The 13389-nt window shown below is 36.7% G+C and overlaps 1 protein-coding gene across 1 annotated transcript in view; it reads left to right on the top strand.

Annotated features, from left to right (window-relative positions):
* Positions 1 to 13389, top strand: part of TRHDE (thyrotropin releasing hormone degrading enzyme) — a 330847-nt gene that overhangs the window by 158027 nt on the left and 159431 nt on the right. Inside the window, 2 exon segments of the mRNA XM_030548722.1 lie at positions 2592 to 2746; positions 9558 to 9671. Of these exon segments, the coding sequence (XP_030404582.1) occupies positions 2592 to 2746; positions 9558 to 9671 (269 nt within the window).

Here is a 13389-nt window from a genome sequence, read left to right as displayed (position 1 = left end):
AGTACAACATGTGAAAGATCTTTCTATCAAAACATGGGCATCGTCACCTTTTCTGCTGTTGTGTTAAGTCAAGATAGAACCGTGTCTCATCCTGTTCCTTAAAAAATACAGAAGGAATCTTATGGATGGCAGCTTCAGCAACACAATATGCCTTCCCAAATTTCCTATTGGTGTAATAAGAAGTAAAACCAGATTATTTTGTTGGGAATTGAACCTGAAACACTGTGGCTCCTGAACCAAATGTTTAATTTACTGAATTCCCTGTTATGGATATGGATTCTTTTCTTATGTCACAAGATCAAGTATATACTGGAAGTTTTATTCAAAGACAATGGCCATGTGAGTAGCAATAGCAAAATCTACAGAATCAAGATCTCCCATTGCAAAATATCACTTATCCATTGGCACTCAGATTTTTTGACAGAATAGTCTAGTTATCAAGCAGCAGTTGCAAACCACCAAGAGGAGGAAGACAATTAAAGAGGTCCTTCATTTTGTGGAGGTGATTCAGAGCTCATCAAAACCAGTGGGCCTGATTCAGAGCTCATCAAAACCAGTGGGAGTCTTTCCATTGACTTCAGTGTGCATTGGATCCAATCCTTTTCTGTTAGGAAAAATGTGACTGTTTCCAAGCACTGAGGGTGTACCCTATGATAGGTTAGATGTTTTACTACCATGTCCATGGGCTTTGAAAGACTTCTGAAATTACCCATATTAGGGTGGGAGGGAGTACACAGAGGCACCGAAGAGTATTAACATGGCAATATTTTCTGGAAACCAATGTGGCTCCCAAACACTCTACTGTTATGTTAACACTTTGTCAGTCCCATAAAGCACTTACGCACATGCTTAACTTTTAACATGCAAGTAGTTTGAGGCTTCATAAATGCTTTGCTGTCCTGTCATTAACAATCTACCTGCTGCTAACAAAGCAGTTCTCCAATAGATTGGGAGGGTCTGGAAGTCAATGTTAGTTTTGCTGTTGACATCAATGAGGTCTGGATCTCACCAATCTCACTGGGATCTCACCCAGGATCTTTTGGTTTCTCTATTTTGGCTCAATTGTTTGTACCTGTAATTAAAAAACATTATCCTTATTCCTTCATTGCATGATGGCCAGAGATTTGTCATTTCTCATGTCAATTATAACTAACTGCAGTGATTCCAAATGATCTGTACACTTCAAAATATTTCAGAAAAATGTTATTTTGAAGTTACTGAAGCAGCTAGGTCTAGGAGTATTGAGTCACACTTTTTTGTTTGTTTAATGGTAGAGCTTTTGTTATTACAATAGCTACTTCTACATACTGGTGAAGTTTCTGTGTGACCTGGTGCCTGGGATAGACAACACTGAGAATGCCACACTCAGGGCAGACTGCAAGAAATAAGGCATATCGTCCCCCAAACTGGTGGTTTACTCCATAATTAGGGTTACCAAGCCCATAACAAAAGAGCTTCTGCAGTGCCACACTGGTTAAACAGAAGCCAAACACAGTCCTCTTTAGGCATTCCAGCCCTTGGCTCCCATCCAGATGACCTAATCTAATATAGTAAGATGACTCAATCTAATGTAGTAATATAGAACCCATTTCACCAGGTTCTTACTGATCTCAAAGGATCGGATACTTACCCCAGCTCAGTATGTATTTCAGATTTTACCAAATATCACACTGCCAGCCAATCCTAAACTAACTAAAGATTTATTAATAAAAGAAAAGAGGAGAGTTATAAATGGCTAATAGGTCATATACATACAAATAGTTACCAAGTCCTTGTTTCAGTTTTGTAGCAGCAATGGAAGAGACTGCTGATTTGCAAAAGTCTCTCTGGTAACTTCCAAAAGATTGGAAAGTCCTCAGTTCATAGTTCAAGATGCTTCTTTTAGCTGTAAATCCATAGTCCAGAGAATTAGAGCAAGAAAGAGGCAAAATGGAGATGTTTCAAGTGTCTTTTATATCCTCTATCACGTGCCTGGAAATATACTGTCCCAAACAAAGCCTACAGCCCAGGTGCCTGGGAAGTTACTGGCCCAACATAGTTTGCTGAATTGCAGGGAGTGGCCATTGAACCCCTGCTGTTTGAGGCATCCTCAGGAATAGGTGTCTGGATAGGACGAGTTTCTTCAATGGTCCATTATGAGAGTGACATGTCCTTGATGTGCCATCAACACATAGCTGTCTAGCCCTAATGTAAATTCTATCTGGGGTGTATCAGCCAGTAACAAACATGTTTTAGATAGAAGTACGTCATCAATGTTCGTAACTTCAAATGCAAATATGACACATGCATATAAACAAGATAATCATACTTAGCAAATCATAACTTTTCCATTGATACCTTTGTTCAAGATTTGTTGCAGGTGGAAATCGTAAGATATGAGAGAACAAATAAGTAAGAACGAAAGAAAACTATGCTTATTAAAATGATTTTTTATAGATAATATTGTAAGGGGAGAACTCAAATGAACAGTGTACTTTTTACACAGATGTTATTAAGAAAAAACGCTCCTAATTATGGTTTATAGCTTTTACTTACAATAACTTTAGAGCTTCCACAAGCAAGTTAAAACACATTTTGTTCTATGTTTCTAGATCTATTAGCTGTACCTAAGCATCCATATGCTGCTATGGAGAACTGGGGACTAAGTGTTTTTGTGGAGCAAAGAATACTGCTAGATCCAAGCATTTCTTCTATATCTTACTTACTGGATGTCACCATGGTTATTGTACATGAACTATGCCACCAGGTATGAGACATGCAATCAATTATGAGAACTTGGTACAAGCCTGAGAGATCAAATGTATTCTATTTCAAAGCTGATATTCTTACACAAATAACTGCACAGATTTGTTATAGCTGTACTGAAAATAACTTGGAGACCTCTAAGATATGTCACTAAAATGCAGAAATCCAGAAAAATCAGATACAATGCAAAAGAGCAAATGAATGGGAATTAATAAACTTTCTAATGTTGAGTTTAGGTTGTGAATGCTGCCACCCACTAGCCTCCCTGGATTCTGTGTTCAACCAATATTGTAGCAAACTTGTCCCTTTCCTCTGATTATTATGGTGGTGCTGTGTGTATATATATGGTAAGTACATTGATAGCCATATCAAATGATTTATTAGAGCACTGTAGCAGATTTAGGTTGAGTTGATGTTCATGTCAAAATATGCCTTGGCTGAAATCATTTTGATAGTCCCCTTTTCCCAACACACACATACTTAAGAAGCAGTATTTTTTTATTCTGCCACTGACCCTCTTTCATAAATGATAGATATTTTGTCTCTGTGTGTATTGAAGCTCTTGTATAAATTAGGAAACTTTGCAATAAACCCATATTACAATTTATTTCGCATTTCTCTCTTCCATCTTATCTCAAACTAAGCACATTACGAGTGTTCAGTAATATTGAGTTGCATGCAAATGTTATTAAAGAATTGTGCTACAGGGACAGGAAACCCTTTCTTGCACTGGTAACAGGCGTAATAATAGCCTCTGGGTTAAAATGAATGAACTCCTACTGTGTAATCAGCGTGGCTTACATCTGTGACTTTACACAGGATCTTTTAAAAAGCAATGCGCATTCTTAGTACTTTTTCAAAATAAAAAATAACATTTAAATAGTAACTTTGTAATGTGTATTCTGCTAAGTAAACCTAGAAATTATAATGTTTAGTTCATATTCGTGTTTCACATTGAAAGTGTAGGTAAAAATTGAGTCCTCAACTAAAACATGATATGCTTCTTGGAGCTTGTTGCTGATATAATCTCAGTATGATCCTTTACTTTGTAACAAATTCTTTAGATAGTACAATAAAGCAGTAGGCAATAGAGTGTAAAAATCATAGAACCTTAGAAATTAGGGATAGAAATCACATGTTGGGTCATCTAGTCTATCCCATCTGTTAGTATAGGATTCCTCCCTGTGATACATTTTCTAATGCTTTTTCCAGTATTGTTTTAAATGTTTGAAATCATAGAGTTCCCATCGCTGCCCTTGAATACTAGTCTACAATTCAATAAATATCGGTGTTGTAAATTATTCCCATATAGTTAGCTTAAATTTTCCTTTTTCTTACATTCGTCTAATTACTTCTAGTTTTCCCTTGTGCCGCTTTAGATAGTTTGCTCTCGTTCCAAGCTGATCCATATGTAAAATGTTTGTGGCAAATTATCACATCAACAATTTGCTAAGTTTATTGGCCTGATTCTCATTTACACTAATGCCAGCAGGGTGAAAACTGCATTTGTTTACTTTAAGGCCCCGCTTACATTGCCAGAGTGAGGTGAAGGTGGCCTTCGTGTAAATGAGAACAAGCCTCTATACGTATTTAGCTCTTTTACTCTTTCCTTATAAGTCTTTCCCTCCAGCCCACATCATTGTTTGTTGTTTTATGATAGTGGTGTCTAGAGGCACCATTGTACAAACACACAGTAAGAGAGTTTCCTGCCCCAAAGAGTTTACAGTATAAGTAGACAAAACAGAAAAAAGGAAGTATTATTTCTGTTCTGTAGATGAGTAACTGAGGCAGAGAGAGTATGATTTGCCTGAGTTCAGTGTCTTAACCATAAGACCATCTGTTCTCAGACTATTTATTCTACCATTTTTATTCAGCAGCTTCATTTTGCTTTTTTCTTAGTGTAATCCTTCTACCAGGTGGAGGCAGCAGCAGCAAGTGCTGAGTTCAATAGCTAGGGGTTTCTCTTTACAATGCAGAACAGAACTGGACTGAATTCCCACCCTGTAATGTGGGAAAACTCAGCCCTGGAGTGACTCTAAGAGGTGATACTTTCCCAGTCACAAGCATTGACTCAGTGTATAATAAAAGGAAATGTTTATTAAAAAGGTAAAGGGAATTCAGCATTAATTTGGGAAAACATCACTACCAGATTCAAAAGCATGTAAACTTAAGCAAACATGCACTCCACATTATGTTGGTCAGTGTCCTGTGCCGAAGTTTCCCACCTTGCAGTGTGAAAGTCTGAACAAATGTCCCTTTCACATGCCACTTCTCTCTTTTCCTCCACTGCACCCCACTCACAGTTGGTTGAGAGTTCAGAGGTGCATTCACATGAGTCCACCTTCCAACCCTGCAAAGGGGACACGAGCTGCCACTGTTACTCTGCTACCAGTGGATGATTGCTACCACCTCTGCTGCTATCACTGCCAGAACACATCTCTGCCACTACTATCACTGCTGCTGCTGCTTGCCTCTCACTGCCTCCTTTGCAGTGCCGTGTTCGGAGGCCCCCCAATTAACCGAGCTCTTAGTGATTTCACTGGGTAGCAGGGAACTTCTGTTCTGCTGCCTCTTCATTTTTTTTCCCACTGAAACACTGTTCCCACACCAGAACTGCTCATCAGTGATTTCAGCTCTGGTAATCACTGAACAGAAACAAAGACTCTGAATTGAATCCAATCAGCTCACCTTTAAACACTGGAGAGGAACAGGTCAAATGGTGTCTAGGACTCTTTAGGCAGCATCCACACCAATAGGTGGGAACACTCATACCCACTCCCTCTCATCTTCAGTGAGATCTCTACCCCCTCCTTAGCAAGTGAGGTTCAGGTTAGAGTGACCCCCCTCAGTCAGGGCATGCTAAGTGTAGTTCTGCTGCTCCTAGTTATACAATAAGAATAACATTTCATTACCCCTGCATTCAGTGCTAAAGTGAATTGTAAACCAAAACCAGCCAGAACTGACCACTTTGGCAAAGCATGTCTGTCTGCTGAACACCTAGGCAGAGTAGGTGTGTCTATGCAATAAGATCTGCTCCTAAAGTCTTTTCCCCCAGTGCATCCCTAGATGTCAAGGGAGAGCTCATTCAGACCTGCTTATATTAGTATATTCTTAGGGCTCGCAGAGCACTCTACACAGCTCAAGATGGCACACAGTCGACACAGAAGCTGCAAAATACCCTTTGGCCTGCATGAAGACGTTCTTCAACTGAGTTCTGTTAATAATTCATTGCATTTCACAGTTTTTGTTTTGAGTAAGTTCTTATCCCCATTTTGCAGATAAGATACCTGAGAGGAAGCATAACCTTACCTCTGGCAGGCTTAGTAAAAGCCACATCTCTGAGATGGCAGACATAAGTCTCATCCACTTAGCCGCTTTGCCTTATAGAGTGGATGTGCAAGATCTGTGTGCTTGGCTGTGCCGTTTATAGCTACTAAACCACATTCACCCCCAGAAGTAGGAATCCTGATCCCCAGTGTTCAAAATATTTTTCTACCTCTTAGGTGAGCCACTGGGAAAGTATGCTGTATATCATCTTCTAATGGCTGAGTTGCATAGAGGTTAACAACCAATTGCTGTTACCAGATTTGTGCTTCAGAGCTAAAGATCCTGTGCTAAAATCCTGCTGATAACCTGCACTGAAAGGTGGCAGGGGTAAACATGATGGAAGTTACCTTTTTCAATTTTCTGTTTTCAAAAAGCTAAGCAAATGCATTTTAAAAAAATCTCTTAAAAGAATGTGAAGGTTACAAAGCTAAGCACTCAAAAATTAGGAAATGCTAGAATAAAAATTGTCTAAGGAACCTTAGTTGGGTCTTCTTTTGCGTTTATACACATCTTTAATTATGTGTCCTCATACTGTGCTGTCCTACAGGACCCCAATATCATTCAGTTTGGGGGATGGACAGTGAATTGAGGCAGAGGGTTTTAGAAAGAAAAATATTTCCTTGTATTTAAGGCACTGAACTGTGATCCAGGAGAATTCACTCTATTTCTGTGCTCTGCCATTGGCTTCTGTGTGTTGCTTGGCAAAACTGTCATAATACGTATGCATAAGGGGAGCTGATTAAGATTCCATGGGTAACTTCACTTCTCTCATTTCCTAACTTTTGATTGTTTGACATTTCAGACTTCCTGTTCTTTTAACATATTTTCATATATAATTAAATAAATACATAACAAGTGGAAAAATACATATTGTTCCCACACAAAAGCATTTGCTCCAGATCCAAACAAATCCATCATCTGAGAAAGAATCATACTGATCACTGGTCATGAACTGGAAATTAATAGCACAGATATTGATATCAACTTAAGTTAGTTGCCCACCATCACATACAAATATAATATTATTAAAGAAGTTCAAACAGGGTAGGTGATCCATAATATTTAAATAGTACAGATCGGTCAGAACCGCACCCTTTGTATAGAAGAAAATCAGTTGAATTCAAAAAATGTAATATCTGATGACAATTGATCAAAATGATCAAATACAAAACAGAATATAATAACTGAATAATTTAAACAGAAACATGTATCAGAGGAAGGAAAGCAAAGAAAAATCCCCAAACCATTGTGAATGTTCAATAATCATAAAGGAAAAAGAGAAAAGAAAGTGTGCTTCCAGTACTCATGTAAGAAATAAACAGAGCCTTCCCCACCCTTATTAAATATATTCTCAGCACTTTTCTTATCTCAACCAGTACATACTAATCTCTTCCTCCAAAAGTCCCACAAATAATAATCTTCATTCAATTCAAGCAGTGGCAATATTCTAATAAAAAAATTAAATTGCCTCTCTCTGATTAAATCTCATTCTATCTTTTTTTTTCCTGCTCATTTCAGTTTAAAAATCTGTTCAGTACCCACAAACTGTAGGATGCTAATAGGATAATGTTTTCCTGTCAGACATCTAACAGCTGGAAAAGTAGTATCACCTTCCTACATTTGTGTTTATTAATTGGTGTTTTTAGAGGTCTAGCGCTCTTTCTGACATTTGGCAATCCACAAGAATGTTAAAGAAAATACACGCATTTCATATAAATATCACATTATTTTCATACCTATATAAATATTTCTTTATTGGATGATCAAAACTGAGTACCTGTAGTCCTGTTGCTGCAATTATTACTTGATAAACAGGAAAAACTCTCAGTAGTAAGACTGGTTAAAAAATGAGATGCTGTATCATGATTAATAATGTTTTGAATATATTAGAAAATATGTTTCTGCTTTATATATACTTTTACTTTTATGTTTCTGCCTTTTATATACTTTTGCTTTTACTTTATTTATACTTTAATCAATAACATCCCAATGTTTCTAAAATTTTATTAATCCATCCTGAATTATAAGAAAATATGTAATGGTATTTCAATATTATCAACTTGAACCCAACCTTAGGGTTTTTTAAACAAAATCTCCCTCCTATTTCTAATACTTGTTTCATGTTTGCTGGATATAAATATGAATATGAATATTAACCTATCACTATTTATTTCATCCTTTTTCATCATAAATTGTTTGTGGTCAAAATATATTCCCTTAAATCTCCAGAGTTTGGGATTATGTTATGTGTGCATATGGATTTCCAGTGTGTTTTTTATCTATCTTTTTAACTGTAAGTTCTTTGGGACAGGGACTGCCTTATTGGTCTTATAGATAGCTAAGCATATTGTCAGCATTTACGTAAATAATAACAAGAGTAATTGATCAGTAGGTATCCGTTAACTGTTCTCTTAATTTCACTCTCAGTTGGCATAAAACGTATGATCAAGATCACTTTTTTCAACCCCATCTGCAGTTCTCTTCCTTGATCTTCATTACATTTATCTTCACTCATTCAGGTGCTAGCTGTTGGCTGCTGAAGCCCAATACTGCCAATCTGATAAAGTTAATCTCTCTTTGGTATGCACTTTGGTACTGCCTCCCTTGCTCACTGCACCCACAATCTCCAGTCACAGCACTTATACCTGTCTCTATTTCACCACCATTCCTTTTTCATGAATAGTGATGCACAAATGTAAGGCAGCTCATTCATACCCCAATGATAGTTTCCAAACAAACTCATAGTTTTGGAAGCAAATAGATGACTGCCCAATTCTTTTTTTTTTCCATACACTCACCATTCTAATTGCAGCATCAATAGCTGATTCTGTAATCTCACAATAATCATTCTCTCTAGAATATCCATTTGCTGTTCTGTCTCTGTTTATTTTAATAGTTTGTGACCACATGCAAAGTTCAAAATTATCTCTTATGTTAGCTTCACCTTATTTTCTAATTGCATAAAAAAGCTGCCAGTGACGTTTACAGAGACAGACTTTGGTTATTCATTCAGAAAAAAATACTTGAGACATTGAGATATATTTTCAAAGTAGTGCACAATGATTTACTTATTCAACTCCCATTAGCATCAGCAAGTATCACACAGTCAAATACTTATGCACCATTGTAAAAATGGGCTCCCAGTGTTATTCCAGTGAACAAACTTGATCTGAATAGACCGTCTTATAGAAGGCAAAAAAGGCTAAAACTTGGGAGATCTAGGTTCTGTTCCTAATTTTCCAGAGATGTCTTGTACAACCTACTACAAGACACTTAATGTTCCTCATCTGATACTTACCTAACTCACAGGTAAAGCTTAGTTCATTGGTATTTTGTAAAACATTTAGATCTTTGTATGGAAGGTGTGATATAAGTGTAAAATATTGTCATTATTATTAATAATAAGCCTAGTAATGGTGGTTTTGTGTACAAATCACACATATGTAAACAACATTTTATGTTGTTTGGTTGGACTTTCCTTGTAGTGGTTTGGTGACCTTGTGACTCCAGTATGGTGGGAAGATGTATGGCTAAAAGAAGGTTTTGCTCACTATTTTGAATTTGTTGGGACAGACTACCTCTACCCAGGCTGGAATATGGTAAGTGCATGCTATTTCATTAGTTTGGATACTCCACTGAAAGGATGTTTTCCTGTTATACTCTTGCTTATGTTACAGTCAGGGTCTGCTGAAGAATACCAAATAGTGTGAGCAATTATCTGATGTCCAATAAAGCAAAATCAGTGGATGTGAAATCATTTCATAGCATTCCAAGAGTGTAATCTGCTATTTATTACAAAATGAATAAGGTCTTGTGTATCATAACCAAATGTTAAAATAACTGCCACTTTTCCATTCAAAGACATTTCATACTAGGGTAGTAGTGATTGAACACCAACCATTTCTGAAAACTGTATATTAATGAAAGATCTCGATAGTGTTTTCTGAGGTTCTCAGAACATTGCATTTTTAGTTATAACAATATAAATAGAGAAGGAAGATTCAGGTAAGTCAATACATTGAAACTGAATATATTACTGCAATATTATGCTTTTTCTAAATTATCTGTAATGGTATTGTTATTTTAGGCATCTAGCAGTCTGTGTTAATCTATATACTGAAGACTTAAAGTGTGGAGCATAGTTTGTCACATGCATTCATATACTTGTAGTTATAGGATCAATTTCTGTCTTCTGAAACATGTGTAGCAACCATTGGCCCACCGGTGAAAGAGCCAGGAAGTACAAATTGGGTCATCCCTTTTGAGTCCCTCTATTTGCTGATCAAGTGCCTAGGTCATTCCCACTTATATCTTATTTTATTCTTGAATATCAGAAGGTGCAATACCTTGACCACTTAAATGGTAAGGAAAGGTAAAAGTTAGTGAGAGTTACAAGCATAAAAGAGGAGATACTTGCCCCGTGAACATGTTCAAGGTGTCTGTTTATTTTGTAATGTCCCAAGAATGAATTCTTTTATTCTTTGTAAACTTGCCTCTCTTTTGAGCTGATAGTATTAGATATCATTAGGTGACAATTTTTTATATCTATACAGCTTGTGGGATAAAGATTTTCAAACTGAGATTTTGTAATTTGAATGTTTTCATTAAACTCATGCACATTAACTTCTAAAATTGTTTTGTCACTTCTTGAATTTAGCTCCATAGTTTTAGTCCACTCATTTTTTGTGAAGTAAATCCAAGATGTAATAATCAAGAATTAAATAAACTACAAACTCTTAAATAATTGTACATGGGAACTCTTTGGGTTTCTGTTTGAAGTCTGATTTCTTTATTCTGTGCCATGTTTAATTTGTTTTGGTGTAACATTTCTGATTTATAATTTTATTATGAAAAAAAGAAAAATAAATCTATACCTGAACTGACATCTGCCTCACGTAGGTCAGCTTGTTGGGTTCACCCAGCTTTGGGTGTAATAAAACTCATTTTCTTCCTCTTTTTGAAGAACACATATTGAATTACAATATAATCATTCTAATTATAAATGCAATGGAATCTGGCAGCTCTTGATGATTTTAGAGAGGGAAATGTCATAGACTACAGTGTTCACACACAGTTTTTTATCTTTGAATCATCATAGTCTTTTGTTCTCCATATAATCACTTTAACAAATCCAGAATAACTTTGCTTTAGAAGTCATCTTGAATGGAGAATATTTTTTGAGAATTCCTGTGGAGTGAATGTAATGTTCAGTGTTATGCAAATAACATACTGGAAGACCAAAAGGCATGTGGGTTGAGCAAAGTATGACAGTTAAACCTTGGAAATCAGAAACATGCAGTGTATGAATTAGAATTAATAACAGCAAAATGGCTGTGCCTGGAAAATATCTATCTGTCAAGTTATTTTAAATGAAAAAGGAGGGTTGACAAACTTTTCATGAGGCTTCTGATATCATTAGCCTTAGATACCAAAATAACCATACTGACATCTATATAGTTAGAAAACTGATGGCAAGATAGAACATATAACAAGTTAAACAGTACAGCATCCTACTGTGGTGTTTTTTACAGACTACAGTGGGAATTAATAATCTGATGTTTCATTCTTTTTATAAAGATGGTAGGACTAACAAGTAAGGGTTGGCTACAGCTATCAGATTTTGGCATTATGATTGTTTTTTTGTTATCAATGAAGAGTACATGTGCTACTAAGGTTATTCTGACATCTAAAAACCTAAGCAACAAATAGAAGCAATTAGCAAAAGAAAAACTTCTCCAAACAACTCCATTTATTCAAAAGTGAAGGAGTACACATTACAAGCTACATTAAATCAGTTGCAACACCAAGAACCTTTAGCACAATTTCTCATAATGATGTTACTTAAATAGCCAGAGCAACAACATAGGCGGCTGCATGCGGTTGCATCAACAGTAATTCAGACCTGTGAAATATGCATAAAAGGTTCCACTGAATATGATCACGCAAGTCTTTGAGAGTGATTTGCATCAGGAAAGCCAAAAATAATATAGTAAAATCCAGTCTCTTCCCAAAGAATGAGGAAAGGTAGAAAGTTGACCTGCTTTTACAATTTTGAAATTTTACTCTTGTAATCCTCCTCTGATCCTCAAACCTTTGGGACTTAAGTATCAAATACTCCTCCCTTCCAGTTTGTTACAGAATATGCTATCATATCTCTTTTTGAACTGGTCTAGACACCAATAAAAGACTAAGGCTGGTACATTTTGTTAAGATAGCCTTAGCAATGGTATGCATTAACACTCTCTACTGCTTAGCCCTCAGTTAACACAGGAAACCAAAGAATTTTTATAGGACATATCTTACACTTTTTAAATGTACAATTAGTAGCCAATTTCTAATACGACTTGTCATTCCAGGGGTTAAAAACAGGGAACCAAATCAGTCTTCCAGTGCAGCCATATTTTCTGTGAAATCTTACAAAGCTTTTCAAGCAGAAGCCCTCTCCTACTTCTGTATATTTTGTTTGCAAAGATACCTCAAAATTAAATGATGCCTGTAACATGCTTCATCATCCTTCTATTAAAAATTAAAAAGTGCTAAATCAGGGCTTAAATCTCATATGTCTATTGTAATACTAAATCATTGTTATAGTTCTTGCATTCAAATGTAATCTCATCATCCCACGTATCATAGATACTGATCAGATGGGCTTCAAGGCAGGAAGGTAAGTCTTAGCTTTAGGAGAAAAAAATACATTGTTGTATATCATCAATCGTTCATGGACCATCAGCATAAAGGCTCCACCTATAAAAAAGCGAGGAGTCAAGAAATCTCTCAATCAAGTTCCATATACAAGGTCTGAGTCCATTCCTTCACTTTTGCTTCCTTATACTTAATGGTATACAGCCATAGTCCTGCCCTACTCCTTCTCTTTCTTACTCTACTATGACCTGTCCTTCTAGACCCAAGATCAAAGAGAAGACAGATGAAAGGAAAGAAGAAGGAAGCAGAATTGAAGAGGGGGAAAGGATAAGATCTTGCAAAAGCAAGAAGGTGGGCAAAGAGCCCTTTGCGTCTTTCAGAGATCTATATAGGGAGATGCCTAAGGAGCCAGCTGGGTCACCAGTCTTTATAGGCTCTGATATTGGATTTGTCAGTCCATCTTGTTACAGACTTGGCTGAGTCCCTCTAGTTGATGGTCGCCAGTCTCCTCGAATGCAGACCTCTTTTCTGGCCCTCTTCCTTGGAACTCTACAGTCCAACTGCCCTTGTCCCTGAAGCAAGTGCTTTCACATCCTAAGCCTCTCCAGTTATGCATGTCCCTCTCCTTCTTCCACCTGCGCCTACCAAGCTCCACCTTGCTATGGAGTGCTTTGG

This window comes from Gopherus evgoodei, chromosome 1, assembly GCF_007399415.2.
Source record: "Gopherus evgoodei ecotype Sinaloan lineage chromosome 1, rGopEvg1_v1.p, whole genome shotgun sequence".
Classification (NCBI taxonomy): Eukaryota; Metazoa; Chordata; order Testudines; family Testudinidae; genus Gopherus; species Gopherus evgoodei.
The sequence above is the reverse complement of the archived record's forward strand: the minus strand, read 5'-3'. Positions and strand labels throughout refer to the sequence as shown.